The sequence below is a fragment of the Aptenodytes patagonicus genome, chromosome 12 (assembly GCF_965638725.1).
Source record: "Aptenodytes patagonicus chromosome 12, bAptPat1.pri.cur, whole genome shotgun sequence".
NCBI classification, from domain to species: domain Eukaryota; kingdom Metazoa; phylum Chordata; class Aves; order Sphenisciformes; family Spheniscidae; genus Aptenodytes; species Aptenodytes patagonicus.
The window spans coordinates 23,084,483-23,110,527 of NC_134960.1; the positions used below are offsets into that span (position 1 = coordinate 23,084,483).

Sequence of the window (26,045 nt, forward strand, 5' to 3'; positions counted from 1 at the left end):
AGGAGTGTTTCTTTAAAACATGGGGGAAAAAAGCTCAGTTAAACGGAGCTGAAATTCTTTTAGCAGCGACTGCCTGCACTGCCTGGGCTCTCCCAATGACGAGAGGACAGAAGACACACCTTCATGGACTGGTGGGAGCGCTGCAGATAAACTTGCAAAAACAGGAGCCGCTGCAATGCCATGGGTACAGAACAACCCCAAATACGACCCACCAAGTCCTTCAGATAAATCAGCAAGAAGGGCCACTACAAACAGATAAATGCAACCGAGTCTCTGAGTGAGGCGCAAGGTTTACCAGGTAAAGCTTTCTCTCTCTGCCTAGCCCTGTCTCGAGCCCATCAAAGTTAGGTGTAAAAGCCAAGGACCAGGGATGCGCTCTTAGCTTTAGATAGCACAGCACTTCGGAACATCTCTTTCCTCCTCTCTCAATATATTGTATTTAAATAGAATGAGGACCCAGAGGTGTACTGAGATGTGAGGTCTGAGGTCAGGAAGACCATAAACACACAGCACCATCTGCAGCACCTCACTGCGGAGGGACTGTTCAAACCCAGCCCACACCAGCAAAATCCCAGCGCAGAATCTGCCTCCTTCCCTGCCCCAGCAGACTTACAGGCGAGAGTCAGTTTTAACCACTGTTTTTAAACATGCTTAACATCAGCAAGTAAGGAAAAATCAGCAAAACCTGGCATCAGTTACGAAGATGTTAATTCAGGTCAGGCAAAGGTCAAGTGAAGGTCAGATGCAGCAGCCCAGCTTGCAACGTATTTTGGATATATCGACCTCCCGGGAAGTCCTGGGACAGAGGACATCCCGGTGTTTCACACATGACCAGGTGGAAACACTGCACAAAGCAGGCGTTCAAAGAACAAAGCACTTTAATGTCTGGACAAATAAATTCAATTAGCAGTCTCTAACATTGAGGCAGGGGATTTTTAACTTTTAACCTATAAAATTATATTCGCTAGCATTCCATGACAAAAGCCAACCACTTGCAGTCTTAATTACAGTTTTATTTTCCATGTGTCTGCTTACTTTGAAAGTTCACCATTGTCTCTGGAAGGGTTTTGACAAATCCACCAGAGGGTATTTCCAAAACAGAAAGCTGTGTTTTTATCGGGATCTCCCCACAAGAGACCCTGGGGCTTGCATTAAAGACTTGTTTGTTCTCTGTAATGTTATATTAGAAAGATTAAAAGTTTTTTTGTTAGTTCAAGAAATGCTTTAAAGCACTGGTACCAAAAGAACCTCAGACAGTGACCGCAGGTCTGTTTTTCATCCAAACACAGGAAAAGGAAAGAAAATAAAGATCATCCCTGAGACAGCTTTTTCAAGGCAGCCGGATACATACATGCCCAAAGCCCACCAAGCGTGGATGGAATTACCACCCTATACTGTAACATTCTCCCAAGGCCCAGGACGCCCTGGGTCTCTGCCGCTGCTGGAGCGATGGCCTGCGTCAGGCCGACTTCGGCTCTCTTCCCACACGTTGACCTCTCCGTTGAAATCAGCAAGACCCTTTGCACAAGAGAACACGATCCGCAGAGAGGGGCCGGCGGCGCTCCGTGCCGGCAGCGCCCGCGCGCTGGCCGAGCCGGGGCAGCGCCCGAGCCCCGCGGAGAAGGGGCCACCCTCCTCCGTGGGCTGCAGGGAAGCAGCTAGCTGTAAATTCCGTTTGGGACTCTGGGCACTGCCCAGTGGAGACACTAACACAGCATGTCTCCTGCCTTGTCCAGAGCGCGGCTTCCCAGCATTGTTCTGAATAGCTCCGGACCCCCACTGAAGCGCAGCGATGGGTGGCTTACACTGAAATGTCCCCCAACCAGGCTGATTTACAGCTTCCAGGAGTCTCAAGGATGTCAGCTCTTCCTGATTAATTTTTTTATCCTTATTTTCCCTCATTTTATATTTGAATATTGCTTCTTGCAATATTCTTCAGAACTATTCTCTGGAAAGCCATACTGGCTAATTTTTGGCTTGTAAATTGCTCATGAGCAGTTTGTGGCTTGTGTTTTTAAAAAAAAAATCAAGCAACTCTGGCTCATTTTCGTTGGATAAAGAGATTTTGTGGCCTCCATCAATTCTAGTCCCTGACAGCAGTGACAGAGCTCTTATTATCACAAACATACAGTTGCAACTTTAAAATTTGCTTCCTGTGACTCTTCGTTAAAATTTAATCAACAGTTTCTGCTTCCCCAAACATTTCCAGCAGAAAGTTCACTTTATAGAATATTCACGGGCAACAAGTAAGAAGGAAGGTAAAGCAAATTCGAGTTTTTGATGTGAGCAAACCCTTGCTGGTTGTCCAGCTACTCCACTGAAGGATTTAGGGAAGAGCAGCAAAGGAAGGTGTGACACAAGTCATTTTCTAGGAGATATTGCAGAATGCAAGCAACCAAAAACAAAGACCAATGATGCAGCAGCGAAATGTGGGTGAAAAAAAGACAATAAGCAACATAGTGGTGGCCTAAGCAGAAAGACTATTCTGAGTTCAAAATGGATACGGGTCTATTGGACCTGCTTTACGTCTAGCTGGAGATCACAAGGTAGGAACTTTCGCCAAACTGGCCAACAGATCCTGCACAACACAAACAACTTAAGGTGAAAACCAGAGTTCTGAACAAAAGACGGTTGTTGAGCAAAAAGCTATTAATAGTGCTGGGTTTTATCCCAGAAATGTTGCGTAAAGTGGGACAATTCACATCCCTTCTCTGTGCTTCCATTTCCTCTCTCAAAGATCCCACTTAATATATTTGGGGCAGGGACCGTCTCTTGTTATGACTCTGTGCTGTGAATAGCACAAGGGGAACAATGCTGCAGTCGGGACCTCTGGATGCCACCACAAATGCCAATTTTAAGCAGCAGTGACAACAAGCGGAAGGAGTTTGGGGTCCAAGGAAGACCTGAGAAAAGACAGGGCACAATGTGGGATTCATCCTGTATTATAAACATGAATGGTTCTCATCTCCATACCGGAGTGACAGGGAAAAGCAAGGAAGCAGTTGAGCTAGACAAGAAAGAAGGCGGCTCTCTGCCCAGACACTCCAGCTTAAGCAAAATTCCTCCAGAGCTGCTGCTTCACTTCTGCACTCTCACTGCTCTTCCCCTTCACCATCTCCCCAAGCCATCCTTGAATAGCTCCCTGCAGAAGAATGCAACCACCCAGAAACCCAAAAAAGGGATGTTCAGGGGTCTGACACACAATATGAAAAATCTGATGGAAAGAGTGGGGTCTCCTCTGCTGGGGAACAGTTTTGTACGAAACACCCAGGCTAAATACCCTGTGCACGTGGCTTTCTGATAAACATGTAGAAGGTGCAGTCGTGCTGAGGAGCTTCCCTGGAGAGGCCTGGATAGACCTTTACCATCTTCAGCGTCTACAGAACCAACCTGGAAAGGCCCAAAGACAAGGTTCAGGGGGACAACAAATCACAGGATTACAAGAATAAGCTTAGAAGAACCCTTCAGAAGTTGAGCAGACCACATCCCTGCCCTGAGGTGGGATCAGCCCTGCAACATCCATCCAACTCACCAGGATCCAGACACACAAACAACCTAGTACTACAGATCTACACTGCATCCCACAGAGTGCCCCAGGACCTGGCTGACTTCAAGGACATACCTGATCCCAACCTCACAATCTCTCCAACAGTCAACACTAGATCCCCTCCGGGAAAAGGCCCAGAGTCCCTGCAAGAAAGGCTGTCAGTACAAGGGCACGCTAGTTAGCAGCTGACAGGGAACCCAGTCACATTATCATCTATTGAGACCTGTGAGGCTCTTTTGGTCCCCAGGTGCAAAAGAGTTGTTCCACCTATTCCCAAAGATGTAGTCCATCTCTCCTTTTGTCTTCCAGTCCTTTACGCTGACCCTTCTTTCTGTTTTTTCCTTCTTGCTCATGCCAGCTGCCACCAATCACAAGTAACCAACATCACTCATCTTTGTCCTTCCTGTCTCAATTCACCTTGGCTGTGAGATGCATGGTTTTTTTCTTTCCTTTGCAAAATCAATGATCTTGAAAACCTCGAACATCACTCTTAAGCCCCAGCCTCATCCTCCTTTCATTTCTGGAGATGCTGATGACCTCCCACATCTCACTGAAGAGCTCCAGGCAGCCTTGTCTTCATGAAATCGAGAGGGCCTGAATCACCCTCTCAGACAGGCACCTGAACATTGGTGCTGCTTTTCTGGTTTTCTGCGAGTTTGGGATAGTGCATCAGTAGCTCCACTATCACACACAGCTCAGAAATACTTCAGTGCCGCTTTCAGGCTGTGTCACTCTCTGGTCACACTCTCCCCCTGGCTGCAGGATGTAGAAGCTGAGCTTCCACTTGTACTCACACTCCGTGAAAAGTGACTGTTCTTCACCCTCATACCCTGTCTGTCCCTGCAGTGGCAGTTCCTCTACGTAATGGTCAAGCCTGAAACACCAAGAGAAGAAAGCCTTCCTGCTCACCTAGATGCTGCTGTTTGTAGTTACAGGACCCCCGTACACGTACAGAGAACAGATCCATCCCAGATCCGCTTTTATAATGGTGCTTCTGAGCAAGGACCCGTGCCGCTAGTTACCTGGGTCTCACCCAAAGCCAGGGGATCATGAAGATGGAACATCACAGTCAAGTGCAGCCTACCCTATTATGCTTTTCATCCCATTTTTCAACTTGCACCCCTCCCTTTGTAATTTGGTGGTAAATAAATGCCTGGTAAAAATATCAGATAAATAACTGGGAGCGTCTTTGTGAACATGAACAAAAGCTAAATGGGCACCTCAGACAGGATTGCACATCAGCCCTGCCATATGAAGGATATTCTGAAAAACCTTCCCAGGTAACTAAAGACGAACAGATCCAACTTCCCAAGTACGCTCACAGACTCCCCTTAATTGCTGTAGGAGCCCCAAGGAAATGCAGCAGAGGTTAACTATGCGCAGCTCACCATGAAGGGCAGCAATTGGCAAGGCTTTAGCTCCCAACACTGCGCTCTCCTTCACTCCCCTGACAATTTGACACACTGCTGTTTATCCTAATCCATTGTTCATGGTCCTCCCCACCCAGTTTTCAGCCCATGTGATGCTCTCCTGTCCCTACCAACTGGAATTAATTTGGGGTGCTAGGGCTCTATCAAGAGACTTTTCTACAATCTGAATGCTGACAAAGTATTACCCGCTTTCATACAGATATCTTGGCCTTTTATCAGACACACTGAGTAAGCAAGCAAGCCATCACATTTTTCTGGGGCAGTTGGCTTGTAATTCCTGGCTCCTTCAGTGGTCCTCTGAATAACCAGGTAACTTTGAGAAGGAGATCCTGGTCAGCAAGGACTCCTTAACAACATAAACCTTACTCTCCCAGAATTACCCTCTACCTCTAACTTGTTATGTAAAGCTGATGCTGCTAAAACATTTAGCTGAACTTAGGTCAAGAGAAGATGGCTTTTGAAAGACTTCCAATGGTTCATTTGCAATAAATGGCTCAGGAATAAATCATTTCAGCCCTGATGAGTCCTCAAGCAGCCAACTCTGTTAGCAGGGCAACTCCAGCAGCGAAGAACAGGGGAAGGCTTCGGTGACGCATGGGGACTCGTGACAGGCACAAAAAGCAGCCAGAAAAGACCACCATGCTGCAGAGAGGCTGCCATGTTGGGTTAGACCATGCTTCTTGCTAGACAGGGACCTCCACTTCATGGCAGCAAGTATCATTCCTTTTGAATAACTTCCCACTAGGGAAGTCTTCTGCATTCTCTCAAGGACAGAGCTATTTTTCTGCCCTGATGCCCAGAGGCTCATAACCCCCGCGTTCATTTTTACCCTAGTTAATCCAGCTGACAGCACGCTTATGCTTCATATAAATGTCTCTCCCTTTCTGCCAGTCCTGCTGTGCTCTTGCCCTCAGTGACTGCAGTGACAACAACTTCTAGGGGATACTGATGTACCGAGTGAAAACCGGCTGGGAGCAGTTAGGGATGTCTGGGCTTCTGCCTTTGGCCTCAGCGGAGACATAAAGAAAGAGTGCTTAATTTACATGACTTTCTGTACTGCCATGGTGTCCCTTCTCCTTTCAGAGACCTCAGGTTTCAATCCTGTGGGGTGCAAGCTGTTTCCAGGGTCACTTCCCCAACTCCCAAATGCAAAGTTCCTTCCCTGCTTACACACCATCCTTGCAAGAGCCACAGTAATGCTTCACACAGAAAGCACTAGCAGCCTTGCACCAGTGTGACTGGGGGCATGGGACCCCAGTCCACCACCAGGAGCCAGGCTGGGGACCACCACCACATCTCTGATGCCAGCTCAGCAGGCACAGTCCACCCGTGGACTGCAGTCAGCTCCCCATAGCACCATTTCCCCAGCATCTCAGGTCTGGCATGGTGGGGCTGAGACAGCACTGGAGGGGTGGATTTGAGGAGAAGGCTTCAGGAAGCTTCACGCTTTGGCACGTGAGGGCCACAGATGACAGCTAGGGTGGCCAGTCTGATAGCTCTTGGTGAGGACCGTATTTGCGGTCTACGAAGCAAAATACCATACCTACACGCAACTCCTGTAGCATACCGCCCCAACAACTCGGCCAACTCACGTGGACTGCGAGTGCAGCATGGAAAGGCTGCTGACTCAGGGTAATTCATCAAGTTGAGTCCCAGGCTGCTCTGACAGGTTTGGACTCGTGCAGCTAATCCAAGCCCAAACCTGAGGAAGGGGGACTGTCAACTCAGGTTGGTCTGTGCAGTCTCTCTGTTCAGGGTGGCTTTTCCAGAGGGTACCAAGAACCCCCAAGGTGGGCTCTGCCCTGAAGTGGTCCCCCTTTTCTGAGTACACAGAGAGCCTGAGGGCGGCAGCCTCCTCCCTGCCACCCCCTCACCTCCGCCGTGGTGATGACTGGAGCCAACATCGAGAACCCAAGGCCAACTCAGAATGGAGCTGCCACAAGAACCTTTGGCTGCTCAGGTCAAGTGCAGCTGTTCAACCAAGTCCAGCCGGCAGCACGGTAAAAATACCAGCCCTTTTTCTGCAGAATAAGAGGGTTTAAGGCAGGAATCCAGTGCAGAACAGTTCTTTCCCTTTAAATTCACACCCTAGGCCAAGCATGTTTTGCAAGAGCCTCCCTGTGCAGACAAGCCCCGAGGCTTCAATGCAGAAGAACGCCTCTGCTGGGGGAAGCACCCAAGCCATTTGGAGGCCAGGGCCCCGAGTATTATAATGAGGTGGTTGCTAAGCCTGCACGTGGCAGAAGAGATGGGGCAGGCTCAGAGAAGTGCGGTTCTCCATTAGCATGAGAAGACAGCAAATATGTACAAGAGACACTCGGTGTCTCTTCTGACCTGCAAAAAAGACCACGAAGAGAAGAAGGGGAAAGGAAGAGAGGACAGACAGATGCCACACACTAAGCTCAGCTCACTTGGAAATCATGAATTGGGCCTCTTCTCCTTCTCAAAAATGGTGATATTGGATTAAATATAATGAGCTATCCATCTAGAGATGTGTTTGAAGCTTGTTATTATCTTTGATATTGTGAATGTTTAGGCCCCAGAAAGGACACACTGTCTGGCTTTGCCCTGTGATGACAAAGGATAAGAGAAATTGTAGATTTCCAGAAAATAAAGCAAGTACAACACCTGGGGCTTTACGGGAAATACCAGATTATCACAGTTCTGGCAATAAAACCAAAACTGTTGGCAGTGCTTCAGATTACTATTGCTTCTTTTTTCCTTTCTAACCCCCTAAAATGAACAAGACACCTACCTAACCCCGTAAGAAAACCAGAGCTGTGACTCATGCCATCAAACACTGACTCAAAACACTACCAACACAAAATGTTACAACACATGAAATGAGCAATGGCCCTGCTAACACGAGGCTTGTTCTTAAAATTGCATGGCCTGCCCACATTTTCTAAATATAGGATAGACAAGGAAACCTCTCCAGAAGCTCTAATAATTCAAACAGCCAACCAAATACATGCTATGTGGACAGAGGTGGTTTTGAAAGCTGTTATCAACATATTTCCATTGTACAACGTTTCTTTGCCACTCCTGCTTTCTCTTCTGCCCATCAGCAGCAGGTAGAATGAATAAGCTCGACCACAGAAAGGAGCAATTCCCTGAAATGCAGCTTAGGGAAGTCCTAAGCAACAACAGCAGCATTGCAGCTGCTTGTCTGCAGATTCAGAAGGGCAGTCTTACACATGGAATTTTGCCAGTAGAAGAGTTAGAAGTATCATTGAGAAAAATTAAAGCTTGGGAGGTCTGTGGAAGCTGAGGTCACTTGCCCTGGGAAGGGTCTGCAGCACCTACACCGTCATCAGCAGGACAGGTCAGCATCCATGAGCCTGCCTTGACAAATTAGCTGAGAGAGAGGAGCACTGAACAGGCATAAGCATGCACTGTAACCAGTACATAAGGGCTAGGTGCTAGGGCTACACAGCCCAAAATTGTAGCATGCCTTTACTGCTGCTTTACCAATACTGGTATCCAAGCAAGCAACAGAAAAGCTTGCTCAGGACATCTTCATGTAGCAATGTTCTTTCCTGACTGTAGTGCAGACATCACGCCGGCTAGGCGAGGACCGTTTGCCCATGGCAACCTTTTTCACTTGACAGCTCTTCTCTGATTATCAACAAATCTCTTCATCCTTATGTCTGAAAGTGCACAACTGTGAATCAGGAAAGCTGAGTCAGATCCTCAGCCTCGTCATTAACGAGCGGGCTCCTGCAGTGCAGCATGGGTGCCTACACGTCACCACCGCAGCACGGGATGGGCACTGTCCTTCACCTCCTGCCTCCTGCAGGAAACTCAAATGTTCATTTAACTATCATCCACAACCATTCCTTCAGATTTTTACAATTTTCTCCCCCAACTACCAGCATTATTTGCCAAGATGTCCCTCCTGAAATCCACCCACCGACATTTCTTCACAGGGTCCTACAAACCAAGACACCCAGGAGTTTACCAGGTCTCTCCCTTGATCTAAATGTGTCCACTTCAGACAGCAGAAAGGTTTCCTTATTCCTAAACAGTCTCACTAGCCCTGCTGGACAGAAAGGGAGTGCCCAGGGCTCATCAGGGTGGGCAGTGGGAAGGACACCCAGAAATAGGTAATTCGCACTGCCTCCCATCTTCCTGAGATGACCTTTTTAGGGGACAAGATTCAGATTCTGGACAAAGACTATTCATACCTGGAAGCACTGGGAGAGGTAACCCAGGACTGAGTGGGAAATGTTCTTTCAAGTAGAGAAGAAGCATGGACATTATATACACACTGCTTTTGGTAGTGAGTCATCATTTCATGTAAGATCCAGGATAATTTCTGGTTTGGGCTGAACCTCTTTTTCTTGATCATATAACTGGCATCTCTGCAATGTTAGGACCTCTTCTGCGATGCAAGCTTTAGCTGTGTCTGTTACCCAACAGCCAGCCAGAAAGTTTATTTTAGTATTCATTAATGGTGCCTCTCACGCAGACTCTCAGCACAAATACAGAAACCTAATCTCATTTATTGACAAATGTGAAGCAAAATACACTTCCATGCCAAAGAGAAGTTCATCACATTCCTTGTCCTTGCCCTTCAGGCAAAAGCCTGAATGAGCAGATGAAACACGCATGATCTCTGGAAGGGAAACAAACTGCTTCTTGGGTAGCAGCAATCGGGCAGGCTCCTGACCTTTGAAAGACATCCTGCCCAGCTCCAGCACCTCGACCTATGGATCCAGGACCTGTTAGCAAGACTTTTTGGATCTGAATCACTTTAACACCTCAGTCATTTTTAGGCAACCAAGGTTCATAGCACAAGATCTGCAATTTGCTCTGCTCATGGCAGAAGTCACACAGCCTAGCACTGGGATACTGTGTGATGTAGAACCTGATGCTGCTGCACAAGCTGCTGTGTCCATCAGTGATTGCATCACAGAGCAGGCATAGCAGCAGTACAGGCTGGCTCTGAAAACCTGCTGGCTGAGAAAGCCCTGCCTTGCATTGCCAGCTGTCTACCCAAAAGGGAGCAATGTACCAGGAGCAGTAGCCACTGGAGTGTCTTCTGAGCCTCTTCCCCCATCAGTATTCCTCTTGCTTGCAAACCCTGCAATGGAAGGGTTTTCAGGCAGGTGATTTTTTCTTGCTTTGTAGTGCAGCTGAGGCTTCTCTCCTGCAGAGAGCAGCAAGTTAGCATGGGCACAGCTGAAGCTGGTTACCTTGCCGTGCAGAACAACTGTGCTAGCAGCTGAAAGATCCTCCCTCCCTCTGCCTGGCCCAAACTCAGCATTCCTCTCTGCCAGCCCTGCCCCACTCGCCAGAGCTTGGAAATGAGCACAGGAGACAGGCGTCTGAACACCCATACAGGCAAGGGGGACATGGCCAGGTTCAAGGGAGCAGGTAGCACCTTTGCCTCAGCTCCCTGGACGGTTTTCTCCCAAGAGCATCAATAGCCAGTTCCCTGCTGGGACCTGAGCTCATTTGCTGATCTGACTTCTCACAACACGAATGTGGGAGCGCTATCAATAATCTGGCCAACACCACATGCTCTGAGTAGACCACAAACCCATGCCTGTGTACGCACCACTCCTGGAGTAAGACCAGTTTGACCCCAGAGCAAAGAGGTTTCTCTCCAGGAGCACTTAGGTCAAACCAAGAGGTGGGAAACAGCTTGAACACAAAGAGCTCTTTTGGTGTGCTTTGAACCAGAGACATAGCTGCTGAGCATGGGAGTTTTGTCAATGGTTTGACTGGAGGAAGAGCGGTACAAGAGGCATACAAGGAGCAACAGGATCAGTACAGGCTTTGCCACAGTAGTGTGCTAGCCGAAATTGCATACCCACACCCCCCAGAGGGCTGGAGTGTATCAGGAACCAGGGGACTCTTGCAGAGTGCCATGGACTTGAAAGTGGAATAAAAAATTCAAGTGAGCACAAACATATGTACACATGCACACATACACAGTTTCAGAGTTGGAATAAAGTCCCAGCCTTCAAATCAAAAAGCTGTTGACAGCGAGAGGGTTGGATGCTCAGCTGGTACACATCACACACACACCACCAAAGCCAAAGGAGATGGTCAGAGAAACATCTGCTGAGAACCTGGCTGATGGATTTTAACCTGATTTTACCCTCAAATTAAGCAAATGTGCAAATTCTGGCACCAAAAAGAGGTTTCTCTGAAGGGCTTCCAAACATCAGTCAATGATGTATGAAACCTGCTTCAAATTTTTTGGGTGTTTTTTTCAAAACAAAACACTAAAGCACCTGACTTCAGTGTAGTTTTAAGATAAATTAAAGTTTCACTGCTTCCCTAACGAACACTTTTTCTGTCCATCTCACACATTTGTAGCTGTCTTTCTTTCTCTGAGCTGCCAGCCACCGAGTCTCAGACTTGGAGAGCAAATGTGGTTCCCTTCCCCTCCCCATCCTCACCAGGCATGAAAGTTCAGCAAGAAAAACTGGGCTCTGACTTCCACGTGTAGTCAAAAATTTAAGGGGATAGTAAGGATGAGACAAGCCGTAGAAGAGCTCCAGGACCATCAGACTCCTCAGAAGTATGGTCATCACCATCACTGCGTGGAGACAGCCTTGTGTGGCTTATTGCTCTTCTCTGCAAAGAAGCTCTCCCTCATATTGAGGAGCTCTTACCTTCCAGACATGCCTGAACTAAAATCCTTTATAAGGGCTGATGACTGAGTCTGCCAAGCCTAATTACCAGAGTTATTAATTACCTAAATGTTTAATTTTTACCATTATTACTTGTATTTGTTTTCAGAATTTGGAACATCTCAAAAATGTAGCAACATAACACTGCCCTTCTCAGAGGGGAGACAATCCCAGGTCACTTCAGTTCAAAACACAGCTTTCTGTCTGGAGCACGGCACAGGAGCCAGGACCGTGTCGTGGCCAGGACACCACGCACGTCTTGCACTGCTCTGGACGCTCTCACGGGATGTTGAGGGAGTTTTGCTCCGATCAGGGCCTTGCGAGTCCCGTGAGAGCTTCCCTCTTGGGCAGAGTCACATCTCCCAGTCATGTGAGTTTCATTATCCTGCCCCAGACAGGAGGTCGGTGCAACAGGTGATGCGTGTCTGAGCTCCAGCCTGGGTGGAGAGGCCTTCGCCCTCCCAAACCGCCCCTGCTGCCAGCACATCCCTTCACCTCTGGTGCTGGCAGATCAGTGGAGGGTGACCAGCCACCAGGACAGCATGCGCTGACAGAAACCAGGGCGAGTAGCTTGACACAGCACCGAGCAAACTTCTGGGTGAACCAGGAGTGGTGGGTGGCTCCTACCCAGCTTTCCACTCCCCTCCAGCCTCATCCTCAGTGACACGAGATGCGGCTTTCCCAAAGGAAAGCTCCAGGTTATCTCACTGCCTGACGGCCTCTGCCCTGAACACGGTCTCCAGCACAGAGCAGACAGCCAGCCTTTGCTGGGACTTCACAGTCCTGCGACTTCTCAGCCAAAGGAAATGGCCTGGATTTACAGTCCTAGTCATGAGCTGCAAGCTCAGCTGCTCTCGGACTTACGTTCTTCAAGTTCTCTTCAAGAAATACTTTGGGTTTTTATGGAGCTTTGCTCCCAGAAGAACACAAGCACATCCAAGCAAGAGCCACGTGTGACCCACACCTCCTCTCACTGCTTACTGCATGAGCATGGCCCCTCTATAACAAAGCTCCCAGTCACTTAAAAAGGCACAGGGTCATACGACCCCCATGCTGAACTCCCCTTATGCATCTGAAAGTGTTCATTGGAGTCCAAGGGAAAATGAGGAAGGGTCAGAGGAACAAGAGGCTCATTTTCCCTCCCCTCGCTGCCTCTGGAGTTATGCAACAGAAGAAGTGGGATGTAGGTCCACTCACTCACCCTGCCCTAGTCTCATCCCATCTTCTCTAGTTGTTTTTGAGTTCAAACACATGCTGCAGTCCCATTAGAGCTCAGTGCTGACGCAAGACTGGGGATCAGGGTAGCACTCAGAGCAGGAGGCTGGCAGTCCAGATGCAGGAAGAAGGATGACAGAGCCATGCTGTTCATGGCAACACAGCTTTCCTTTAGCCACTTTGCAGCTGAGGCCCGTCACATTAACAAAGGCAGGAGAATGAGCTGAGGGCATGACCTCAAAGGCCGGCAGCCAGGCTGTGCTCAGCCCCTCTCCAGATGTTCCTCCTCTCACCAGAGACGGCCTTTCCCAGGTTACTTACATCCACCTCCAGAAAGGGATTGAAAATGGGGTGCCCCGGGCTCTGACTCACCAGCTTTTGGATCCATAGTGGGATTACTTACTAATGTACCATTCTGCTCCATCCTGCCCCTCTGCCAGGAGTTCCTAGCCCCCTAGTCTGCCTGAATGGAGAGATGGGTTATTCCTCAACCGTGCTGGGTCTCTCTCCCATAACCCTTCTGTTTGTATTAACACCTGAGACTATGAGCCAGGGGCAGTGGAGGAACAGAGCCACATGCTCATTTATTAATCCCTTCTTCTGCAGAGCTAGCGAGCGCCAGCAAAAAGACCAGAAAGCATCTGGGACATAGAACCTCTTCCTATACCCCAGCGTGAATCACTGGAGCTCGTGAGTCAGACCCCCTCCGTTCCCAAAGCTGAGCAAGTTACTGCACGTCTGCTGATCCGTGGTAACTGGCCACATGCATGCTCTCAGCCACATGGCAATGCAACAGCAGTCCATTAGTTTAGCCAGTGGAAATGCTCTAGTGAAAACATGCATGTGGACAGATCCTGGAGCACAGCTGACATCTGGTACCTTGTGTGTCTGGGTGTTTATAGAAAACAAAACTGCTACTGTAGGATATCCGCTGTGGGTTATCCTTCTTGTAAACAAACCTTTTGGCTAATGTTTCTATGAGCTCCTTAGAACTGGAGTCTTTTCTACAAACAGAAGACTAAGAACAAATCAAGCACAAATCAAGAGCATGTTCACCCTGCAATGTGGACAGAGCTCACACAGAGGTACCTTAGCCAGCAGTGAAGTAGCTGTTTTGGTTGCACTACTGTCGAGTATCTCCGATAGCATGAGCTTCCACCACAAAGCTTGTACCTAGCATCTGCAAGGGACTTTCACATCCCTCACCAAACTCTGTGTTAATGTGGCAGCGCTCTAAAGCACCCCAGGCTGGTAGACCTGGCTAACATAGGCGTGCTTCTGCTGCAATCCCACAGCTGACTCGCACCCAGGGGCACCCTTCCTCCTTAAGACCTCTGGAGTTTCAATTGCAATACCCTTCTGCACAACCTTTCTACCAAATCCTGACTCATCTGGGAACTGAGGTCAAGCTGGTTCCTACTGAAACATGAGACACTCTCTGCAGAGACTCTTCACCTGCTCTCCGAGTAGTTTTCCAGCATTAGCATTTGCCATGGGCAATTCAAGAGAAAGGCACAATTCCTGTATTGCCTGCCTTATTAGCACTGACAAACAACAAAAACCTTAAGCACACGCAATGTTTCCCTCAGCATCAAGTAAAAATAAGAGAGAATGCCTGGAATTGCTGGGGAATTTAACCAATGAAATGCTTTACGTTTCTCTGGTCTTTCCTCCCCAAGCGACCTCATGGAAGTACAGATGAAAGACAGACTGTTTCCAGTCTCATAGCCCTTCCCTTTCCACTTTGCTCCTCGCCTACGCCACCATCAAGGCTTCCTCCAGCCCTTTTGCTTCTCCTCCTGCCTGTCTCCCCGTGAGGCTGGTGCACCAGCCTCCTAATCCACTGCCACAGCTCTGGTGTTTGCTCCCCCTGTTCTGTTCTGAACTTTTGCATTGGCACCGGTTCGTTTGTCCCACTTCTCCAAATCTTTCAGAGTGCGAGAGGGCAGCTTCTTTTACATCCACAGTGTCTCGTCTTCGATTGCCCCAAGCCATCCAGTGTCTGATAAAGTACCATCTTCTCTTGCAGTGAGGAAGGTTTCTTCCAGACCTGAACTTTGCCAGCATTGCAGGAGCATTATACATTTATTTGCTGGTCCATTGCTACATTCTGCAGCTCACGTAGTCCCTGCTGGGTGTGCCTTCCACGTGTGTTGGGTGGGACACAGTCTGTCTATCTTTCAATGCATGTTACAAACATCTAAAAGAGGGATCCTGACGGTGCTTCTTCATAGGTGGACACCATCTCCCTCTGGAGGCCTTCACAGGCTATTCCACTGGCTAGATCTTTAGCTGAGGCACTTACTTTAGGACAGCTGCATCACTAGAGGCATAAAAATGTGAGTTTAGGTTAAAGATAGCCCTTGTCCTCAGAACAAAGCTAGCACTTCGCGTGAGATCAGCAATCCTCTTTTACACAGTCACAGAAGCCAAAAAAAAAAAGTGTTAAAAGCCGCAGTGGAAGAATCCTCTCCTTCCCTGAGTTTCAGAGACCTCGGGGGAAATCTAGCACCCCCCCACGGCACATTGATGCTCTTTCCTGAAACTACTCTTTCAGCTCTCTCTTCCTCTAAGAAGTTTTTCTGCTGCTCTGATTCACTGGCAGTGAAAAGCTCTACTGCATGGGGCAATTCCCCCAGACCAGCTGGCAGGGCTAGGGAGATCACCTCTGGAAGTCGGAGTGAGTGTTTTTCCATGCCAGAGCTGTCCTGGGGCTCTCTGCAGAGCACACCATGAAGGGGTGTCTAGGGGTAATTTCCCGTGCAGGCACCTATGAGCACAAGGGTAGATCAAGACTTTCAGAGTGCCATAGGTAACAAAGTTTGGCCCTCAGCAGGCAGACACTGGTCAGGGATGCAGCGTGAAGAAGGAAGGTTCTCCACCCTGTTATCATCCCCTAAGTCTCCCCTACACTGGCCATCAAAAACAAATGTTCCTGTCTGGATCTCCTGAGAGTCTGTTAAGATTTTTGTAGGTTCCTCTTCTGCCTCCTGGTTTCAGAGGGGTCAGCACGCCCCATTTGCATGGAAACACTACAACCTGGGGAAAAACAGAGAACACAAATTGCCCTTGCAGTGCACTGCCAGTTGCCTGATTTGTGCCAGGGCTGGGTTTTTGCATCAGCCCAAGTAAGCTGGAGAGGCAGTTTGAGGTCCAGCCACAAGCTGAAGAAATGGAGTCCACAGAGTGCTCAGCTGCCTGGAGTGAGGGTCTATGTACCAGGACTGGGGCATCTGCTCAGAAGTGATGGGGGGAGGAGCTGTTCTTTTCTAAAAGTCCTTTTGGGGAAGCATTGCTGTGGTGCCCCTTAGACCACATGGCAAAGGTGACCCATGATGGGAAAACATGTTCAGAGGTTCCACCAATCCCAACCAACCCAACCCAAGGTGGGATTTGGTTCAGAGGCACCACAGACAACCAAGTGTCTTCTTCTGATAGACCCATGGAGCAATCAATGGGCAACCTCTGCAGCAGTACAAGGCAGAGGAGTGACCTGGATCTAAGCAATCCCATTAGTAACGAATGCAATAAAAGGACTGTGTTCATGCTGTGCAAGCCAAACCCAGAACCTTTCTTTTCTTTGGTTGAGGTACAGACCGGATCAATGCAATCATCCCCAGTTCTGCTCTGGATCCATTAGTAGAGAGAAAGGGGTTTTGCACTCTGGCCAAAGTGTCCAGTTGTGGGATTTATATGTGATAAAACACCCCTACAGTGCGTCTCAGCAGAGGACTAGGTTGTCAGCATGAGTAACTACAGGTAAAGGGTCTTTATGTGTTCCCCCTAGAGCAGTGAGCTACTGCAGGGCTTTGATGCAGCACTAGAAAACAGAGTGTGGTCTGAGCCCTCAGCTCACGCCCAGTCCTCTCCCCCACACACTCATGGGCCCCCATGGCCCCGCCATGGCCCATGTGGCTCAAGGCAGGTGGTTGCTCCCTCAGCAGCCTCAGAATGTGCCTCATTCCTCTGCTGTGCCCAAGCCAATGCCTCTCAGTCCCACCAACCCCTCCATCCTGCTCCCAGTAGAGAAGCTGCCCACAATGTAGGCACTGCCCTGTCCCGTCTGTGCACTTAGGAGGCAGGGTCATCCTGCCGATGGCTGTGAGACAGCCCCCAGTCCCTGCACACTCCAGAGCCCCTTGGGCAGATCCAGTCATCTTCAAGCAGCTGCTGCCTCTGCTTGGTGGTTTCAAGCTCCCTGTCCTGAAGCTATCCCAAAAGTCTCCTCCCAGATCCCACAGCAACAGCTATGTTCTGATGTCATAAGCAGGAGACCACACGTGAGGTCAGCCTGCCATGGCATCAGCACCCGCTGCCACCCCGGCAGCTCTGGGGCAGAGCTGGTAGCGGAGCCCGTGCCCTGGGCACAGCAGGGTGGTGAACAGAGCTGGGCCTCTGTGCTCAGAGTAAGGGATGAAAAAGGGTAGGGGCAAATCCTGCCACCAAGGATGCTGGTGGGAAGACAAAATAAATCTGTTTGGGTCAAGAGCACTCACTAGCATCATGGTAGCAGGACCAAGAGCAGAAGTGCATCCAGGCAAGTGAAGAGCTAAACTGTCTGACAGACTCCTCCAGGACCCGGTCCAGCTTGTAGCCTCTCTTAACACTGATAAAACACAAAGTCTGACAGAGTTGCCGCTCTGTCCAAATACATTGCCAGATAAACCACAGATAAGAAACAGCCAGGGATAATCCCGCCCTGATACCATGACAGAGAAAGAAATACCACTGTGCTGCGTTACCACCGAACCTTCTGTATCTCTCCAAGACAGTTCTCGCATTGCTCTGGCTCATACTCCCCATTTATTCAGGAATCGAACTTTATCAGTTAAAGGCAATCTAAACATTTTATCCCGGCAACATCTTAAGTATTGCCTTGCTCATTCAGCAAGGAACAGTCAGATCTCTTCAGGAACAGCCCGATTTCACTAACAAGTATATCAGCAAAGAGTGAAGGTTTACAGTCCACGTGTCTTTAACTACAACTCAATGCAGTTACCTCAAAAAGCGAGGCTATAACTTAAATCTGATCTCTGAGAGTTGGTCTGTCCCAAGGAACAGTCCCTGTAATTCTCCAAAATAGAGACTTTTGATATTTACCTCAGGAAGAAGCAAGAAAACAACCAACCAAACAGCAAAACTCCACACACCAGAACCCCCAGAACCCCGAGAGAATTAGCACAAACCCCCTTAATTACCGTATCACCGTGACAGGAACCGAGTGCTGCTGTTTTTTGAAAGTGTACGTTGCCCTGAATTCTTGGGGCTTTGGGTATTAAAAAAAAAAAAAAAGAGAGAAGATCAAGAAGAAAGCAGACCTATAACAGCATGAAATATGAATGAGATGCAGAGATTTGCACAGCTGCCTGGCAAACGCTCCCTATCATTTGCACCCTCATGCAACCCACAAGTACTTTCCTGCTGGCTTTCTGGCTTCTCTCTTCTTCCTATAAGTAAAATTTGTTAAAAATGGGAAGTACCTTTTCCTGGGTCAGGTTCTCTTTCCCCTTTTTTCCCTTCTTTGTTCTTTTTGCTCTTTCCTTTCCCTTTTTTCTTGTTCTCGGACATTCTGCACAAGTGTTTACAGTCTCAGGAAAAGACAGTCCACACCAGATCTATATGCCCCACGACTGCTACTCCAAATGTTACTTGCCAGCTGCAACTTCCGACTGTTCTTATATTGTTTCTGACACAGACAACACCCACCACTGGGTGGAGAAGCAAAACTTTAACCATTTGCTCACTGCTCCCAGTTGTCTGAAAAGATGCACTGGGTTACAGTGGGAGGGCAAGGGGAGCAGTGCTACAGGATGGGACTAGCTCTCCCGAGAGTGTCTTGGATACATGAAGTCTAGAGGTGGTTTTCCATTTGCTGATTCTGTCTCTGGCTGCAAATAAGTTCTGAACAGCTTCTGGAGCATCACAGAAATAAGTGTTTTGGGGAACTGCTGAGGTTCAGACCTCAGAGATACGTGAGAGGCAGTGGAGTCTAAAGAAAAGGGTAGAGGCTTACAACCCATTCTCATTCTGCTTTGACCCTGATGAGGGATTAAGTTGGCCTTTCTCCTCATATTGTTGTTCGCACCATAAATCAGAGTGACTCCACCTGCCCTTTCACCCAGCTCTTTGCTGTCCCAGGAGGTCTTTCCAAAAGCTAGGAATAGTTGGAGAGCCCTTACCTGCACTTCTCATATCTGTCCTCCATCACTGGGAGCTCTAGATGGTTGATTAAGCCTGTGTCTCATCTGCTTGGGGGTTAACAAGGCCCTTTTCCACAGGTCCAACATGTGATGGGTGACTCAGCCCAATCCCCTTCTGTAGGGCAGGCCATGCTGACATCACCTCAAAAGTCCATCAGGATCCCCAGCTGGAAAGCCCCAGACTACTGTCAAATCATTCCCAGATGCAGCTAAGGGCTTCAAAGGCCCAAAGGGGCCATAAACAGTAAGGCACTGGGTAGCACATTTGATCCAGTTATCCATGAATCAAATCCAATTCCATGGCTGTGAGTAAAACATGTCCTCCAGAGAAGCACTCCCGCCTGCTGTACGGACATCAAGACATGAACGAGCTATCAGCCCCCTTGGGATCTTCTCCCAGTGGTTAATCACCCTCATTGTTAAAAATGTCTGCCTGCTCTGAAGTGGAATATCTGGCTTCACTGTCCAGCCATTGTTTCTTACTCTTGTTTTCTCTTCTAGATTAAAAAGCCCTTCAGCAACTGGTATTTTCTCCCATGGAAGTACTTACACACTGTAATCAAGTTATCCCTCAATCTTCTTTTTGATAAGCTAAACAGATCAAGCTTTTTTCCGTTGCCTGCTGTATGGCATTTTCTCCAGCTCAGGGATCGTATCTGTGGCTATCCCATTTTGCAATATCCTACTTAAGCTAAGAACACAAAAACCAGGCGCTATTCCATTGTCTCTTGTGTACAGAGGCAAATGCAGAGGCAAAATTGCTACTGCCATCCCTTCCCAGCTACTTTAACTCCCAAGAGTCACATTTGGGAACTGGGCTTCACAAGGAAAATCTGTTCCGTTATGTTTCTACTGCAGCTCCTACCAAGTCCCTGCTCTGCCAGACATAGTCCCCTGCTCTCTAACTAGGAGGCATTTCTTGCTCCTTCACAGCACCACTCTCTGTGGTGAAGCTTAATTTTGTTTTAAAAGAGCCAGTGTGCCAAGCCACCCAGATTACCCTCTCTAGCTTCTTTCTTCCCACTGATGCTTGAAACTCAATCACTCTCTGTATCACCTTGCTAATTTTATGAGCGTGTTCACCTCCAGGTTGCTGGTGACAACGATCTCACCAGAAACACTTCATGGAGCAGGGACTGCCTGCCAGCAATGACTTTTGGTATGTGCTAGTTGATCACTTCTTCGCCTGTATATGAGGTACGTTAGAGAACTTAGAACACTTATTTTCCAGTTTGAGCAGAGGACATCACCACACTGAATACTTCGTATATAGCCTTACGAAAAGCTGAGAGGTATATGCCGGAGAGCATCTAAGCAAACTTGCTTTGAACTATTAGATAAAAGCTACCAAGCCTGCTGATTTGGAGTTTGAGCCTAATTTACATTGTTTTAACATCCTCCGTGGTTTCTTGGTCACAGGACAGTAGTAGCCCATCATACTGTTTGTTTTCCAAATGCAGGATAATAGCGGTTACTGACCATTTAGTGTCTTTTAAGTCATTATGAACGACAATTTCCATATGGTTATTTCACTTTTTGGCTCGTAACTATATCCTCTTTGCTAATACGTTTCTAGAGTCCCTTAATTCTGTAGCTGTACTCGATAGGCAATTTCCCTCCAGATGTCTTTATCTTGTTACACACCGTAACTCCAGATGCACATGGATTGCTACCTATTTTTCTCTTTTCTAAATTTGTTAATCTTATTATTGCTTCCAGTTGTTGCTTTCATTGCTACCATGGTAGGATGGCTATTAGCTAAACCTTGTCCTCTTTCTTGACTCTGAAATCTCGACTTTCTTGGCCTCTGCTCAAAGAGCTCCCGGTTCTTACTCACATTTTCCTGTGCATGTTTTAACACCCAATCATCAACTTTACTCAGTTTTCCTCAGCCTTGGGAAATCAGTTCCTTTGAATCCTCAGGAGTGTCTTACATATATTTATGATTAGGACTCTCATCTGCCAGCCCATATGAATGAAAACCTATCTTGGTCACTGGCCTCATGTCAACCACCAGTGATTAATTCAGCCATCAAAATCAATAATCCAGCACTCACCAGACATAATGAGGCCCGAACAGAGTTCCCTTGCTTTAGTGTGATAACTTAGTGTTAGATCTGCAGTTTTGAGAGACTTTGATGTTTTACTGCTAGCAATAGCTCCTTTGCCAGCACGTGTCTCCTGAATGGATATATCTCATAAAAAACACATTTCCCTTCCTCCTTTCTTTTCTTCTGCAATTTTATTTTCATCTTGAAATATCTTTTACCATGGGTTCCCTTACATGAAGGCTGTATTTTTTTGCTCCCTGCTCTCATTTCTGAAGATAAACTATAGCTCTTCCTCCACTCCAGCAAATCAGTACCTTTGTTCCTGTTAAAGACACAAAGTCTGTGTTTTCTTGGGATCATCTTTCCAAAGTGCTTGTGTTTAGCAGAGGTTTGTTAAAGTTAACAAGTGCAGCTAAGATGATGTCCTACCTTTTTCCCCCCTTTTTTCAAATTAATGAACAATCAAAGATTCCCTACTGCTGAATGCTCAGAGGGTGAAGCTGTGGACAACAATGCACAGCTTAGCTTCAGCATCAGAAAATGAAAATTACAAAGTCTAGGAAGCAAAAACAGCAGTGTCTGGCTTGGCCCTACTGTCCTAAACAGCCTGGGGCATGCAATGGGAAGAAACAGCACCCACAACACCCAATATGGGTATTTTTGTACCTTGGCAGCAATCACAGTCTTACCTGTGACAGACGAGGAATATCATATGCAGATCAATTTTTGCCTTGGCAGGTGTACATCTTGTACATCTTGTTACCTTTATCCAACTGGCTGGCCCCTGTCCCAGGGCAGGGATCTGCCCCTCTAGATCCAGCTTTAACATTACAGATGTATAGAACACGCTCTCTCCTGAACAATCCCAAGGCGCAAACACAGGAGCTAAATCCAGCAAGTGACTTCAGTCCTCATGTGGCTACACTGATATAATAAAACCTACCAATGGGAAGGGTATTCTAGTTTGGTGTCCCAGGTGCCTCATCTGGCGGTCGGCATGTATTTTAATGGCTGTGCTCTCACAAGTCACTTAATACTTCATTCTAAAATAGCATTTAATGCTTATTGCTTTAAATGTCTCATGGAGAGTTATAACCTAAAACACTATCAACCTGTGTTTTTTGTAGTCTTTACAATTCCTGTACAGCTTTAAGCTTAACAAACAGGAGGCGTGTAATTATATAAGAGACTGAGCCATACCTTAAGTGCAGCTAATTCTTGCATGAAATCCAGCATACTGATTTTACAACACACTGCCACACTGCGAGCAGCAGGGTGAGTTTACCAGGCAGAGTGTCCTTAGCCTTGTTAGAATTTGCCTATACGCCAACCTAACAAGTTGGGCTCCTTAATAATCCCCAGGAGGTCAGAACCGAGATCAGGTGAAAGAGAACCTCCATACCTCTTGCCCCACACAGTATCCATTGCAGTCAGTGGCTGTAAAATTACTTCTTTAAACAAAAATCCCAGATCGGCTCGGTGGAGAATGGAGTCCGCAGCTAAGAGTCACGCTGCTGCATTGCATTCTGGCTTCTTTTCTGGGAGGATATAAGGCACCACTCCCATGCAGAACAGCAGTGTGCTCTCCAGGGGAAAACAGCGTAGCTTGCAACAGCAAGGTCTGCGTCTGGAAAAAAATTATTAATACAACACCCCCCAGCCTGATGGAGATAAAAAAGAAAGCGCTGACCTATCAGTGCTACTTGATATTCGCTGAAACCCAGATGGCAAGCCCACTCCAGCTCCTCCAGTCACTAAACACCAGCAAAGGCAGGTGTGCACGCTCCACAAACTTCTGAGGCTGTATTTATGGCAGCAATCTTGGGAGCACAATGACCCATTTTAAATCGTGGTGTTTTCAAAAGCTCTCAGTATTGGCTTAACTCTGCTCTCACTGGCATCACCAGGAGATGGCCATCAACTTCTGGGGAACCTCTGTGTTACATTACATGGTCCGTCCTAGAACTGTCAGCTCCTGTTCAACAGTGGAGTCGACCCAAAATTTGTGGTAGCCAGAAATACTTACACGTTATTTCTAGAGAATTAGAATAAAAGAAGACATAGTTGAACTGTACCTGTCAGGATCCCTTTGGCTTATCAAGGCAATCCGCTGGACACCACTTCTCCACGACCCTGTTCCTACAAAACACTGCAGGCTTGATAGAAAGACTACAGCATCGTGAAAGCAGCAAAGCTCAGGCTCCTGACCCACCTTGAGCTGGAGATACGCAGAATCTTACCAGCAGGTTCTCTGAAGCAAAACTATTGAAAAGCAGCACAGCCTTCCTGTCATTGCTGTTCAGACAGCACCTCCAAGATCAGGGTAAAAACCAGATCCTGGGGGTTATCTCCTCACGACAAACATCTTGTGCCAGAAGAAAAGATGTTGGCACTTGCTGGATCATCGGCTCAACAAAAGCTGTGCTATAGGTTTGTCTGCTGGAACTGACAAGCTGGGAAAATGCCATCCTTCTTTTGCACCTCTTGCTGCCACATCTTTTGTTGCCATGCAGGGAAAAAGGAAAACCACGCAACAAGTACAGCTATTTATTTGTCCAATAAGGGCCCAGATAAGTTCCATCTGACCATCACCTGATGTCCCTCTGTTGCACAAATGGCATTTTGCCATGCTCATGTTTCACATCTGCACACTCCCAAGTCCAGCCTAACCCCCCACTGCACATTCAAATGTAGCTCCGAAACAGCACAGGTCTTGTAGATGATTGATAGAGACCTGACCCAGCCAGCCCGAGTGGGATATTTCACATTGCATCTTCTTTTCCTTTTCATCCTTAAGGAATGAAATCCTCATCTTGACATGATTTATCACGTAGCAGTTATGTCTTATAACCACATACATTTTTGCTCACAGAAGTGAGCTTATGTTATCAAGCCCTATTGAAACCCAGCTGAATTTGCTTCTGAAAGCAGGCAGGAAGACAGGGAAGCCAGTGCTGACTCGCCTCCTGAAGGTGGCCTCTCCCCACTCCTGACACATTCAGCAAGCCCATCTCTTGGACGCTGATGACAGCAGAGTCACTGCCAGCTTCGATAAATCCCAGCCCTTGTTTGCAACTGCTCCATGCAGGTCCGAAGCAGCGCTAGACAATGCTCCACTGCTGGAGAAGATGGGTGCTATGGGTGTCTCTGTGGGGTGCCTCACACAGGTGCCCTTTGATGTCTGGGTGCCCTCACACAGCAGCAGGCAGGTCAGTCACTGTGCTTTACCGCGTGGACACTCCTCGTGAGTGGGTGCTCCTGGCCCACCACAGCCATGACAGACAGTGCTGAGCTTGGACACAGGCTTCATCCTTGCTTTGGAAGCGGCAGCACCACGGGCTTGTGTGTGACCAGCTCTCAACTGATGGGCCTAAATGATGGGCTTTAAATCACAGACTTACCCTTTCCTTCCCGCAAATTGAGGCTCCGAGTCTGCTCAGAACAGCCAATGACCCAGACCAAACTCACTAACCGGTCTGGGGCAGCTCCAGTTAAGTTATTGTGTCCATGCCCACGAGCCAGCCCTGACACCTTAAAAGCAGAAGTCAGCTCCTTGCTGAGCCAGTTGCCCCAGCCCTCAGTCTCTGAAATCCTCCTGGACACTTTTCATCCCATCTGCCATTTCCTTCTGTCCTGGTTTCGGCTGGGACAGAGTTAATTTCCTTCCTAGTAGCTGGTACAGTGCTGTGGTTTGGATTTAGGATGAGAATAATGTTGATAACACACCGATGTTTTAGTTGTTGCTGAGCAGTGCTTACACTAGTCAAGGACTTTTCAGCTTCCCATGCTCTACCGACTGAGCAGGCTGGAGGTGCACAAGAAGCTGGGAGGGGACACAGCCAGGACAGCTGACCCAAACTGGCCAAAGGGACATTCCATACCATGGGACGTCATGCTCAGTACAGAAACTGGGGAAAGCGGGACGGGGGGGCCGCTGCTCGGGGACTGGCTGGGCATCGGTCAGCAGGTGGTGAGCAATTGCATTGTGCATCACTTGCTTTGTATATTATTATTATTATTATTATTATTATTACTATTATTATTATTATTATATTTTATTTCAATTATTAAACTGTTTTTATCTCAACCCATGAGTTTTCTCACTTTTAATCTTCCAATTCTCTCCCCCACCCCACCGGGGGTGGGAAGAGTGAGCGAGCGGCTGTGTGGTGCTCAGCTGCTGACTGAGGTTAAACCATGACACCTTCAAAACTTCCTTGTTATTTCTATTTCCTCCTCCTGCCCCTGCAATCAACATCAATTTTCACATGAAACCAATGAAACGGGGCATCCTTCATTCATGCCTCAATCCTAAGTATGTCTGGCCAGAAAAGGCCAGGAAGTTTTGGGGAAAATTCCATGAATTTTTATGGTCTCTTTTTCTCTAGATGCAACTCTGCTGAAGTGCTGAAGGCCCCAGCAGGTTATAGCCTCCTACAAAGAAATCAGAAAGTTGCTTTTAGGAGTGTTTATATTTAAGTGATAGCATGAAGCCTCTCCCCCTCGGCCCTTCGCCTGCTCGCAGGGTCAGTCTTGTGCTGGAGGAGTGGAAGCAGAGGTAGAGCTCGTGTGTGTGTAGACCCTGTAATGAGAGGCACTCTAACACCTCAGTTGCTTATCTGAGTGGATCTAAGAGTGATCCTCTGCTAAGCACTGTGCCAGGGCCATGCACAACCCAGAGCAGTCTATAGGAGGTACTACTTACATGCGATCATTCTAACTTGTGCATCCCCTTATCCATCATTATGCCTCCCTGTCACAACACCCATATATCCATTAGTTCCTCAGACCTACAGCCTAAAGGCTGCTGCCCAGACCCAGGAGATGTTCCGCAAAGATTTTTTTGTGCATCCAAAGCCACAGTCACATGGCCAAGGACAGAAAAGGCACATCTGATGTGTTAGTTCCCCCATTCAAAAGAGAACTTGGATGGAAGAAAGGTTGGACAGGAGAGA

General features: G+C 47.8%; 1 protein-coding gene across 4 annotated transcripts in view; it reads right to left on the minus strand.

Annotated features, from left to right (window-relative positions):
* NRG2 (neuregulin 2) overlaps positions 1-26,045 on the minus strand; it is a 177,479-nt gene that overhangs the window by 74,763 nt on the left and 76,671 nt on the right. The window contains exon 1 of one of the 4 annotated variants that reach the window (XM_076350041.1): positions 18,320-18,558. The exons of the other annotated variants lie outside the window; for them this stretch is intronic. Coding sequence (XP_076206156.1) covers positions 18,320-18,407 — 88 coding nt within the window. The 5' untranslated portion in view covers positions 18,408-18,558. Of the gene's footprint in view, positions 1-18,319; positions 18,559-26,045 lie in introns of those variants that run through there. 4 annotated transcript variants of the gene reach the window in all.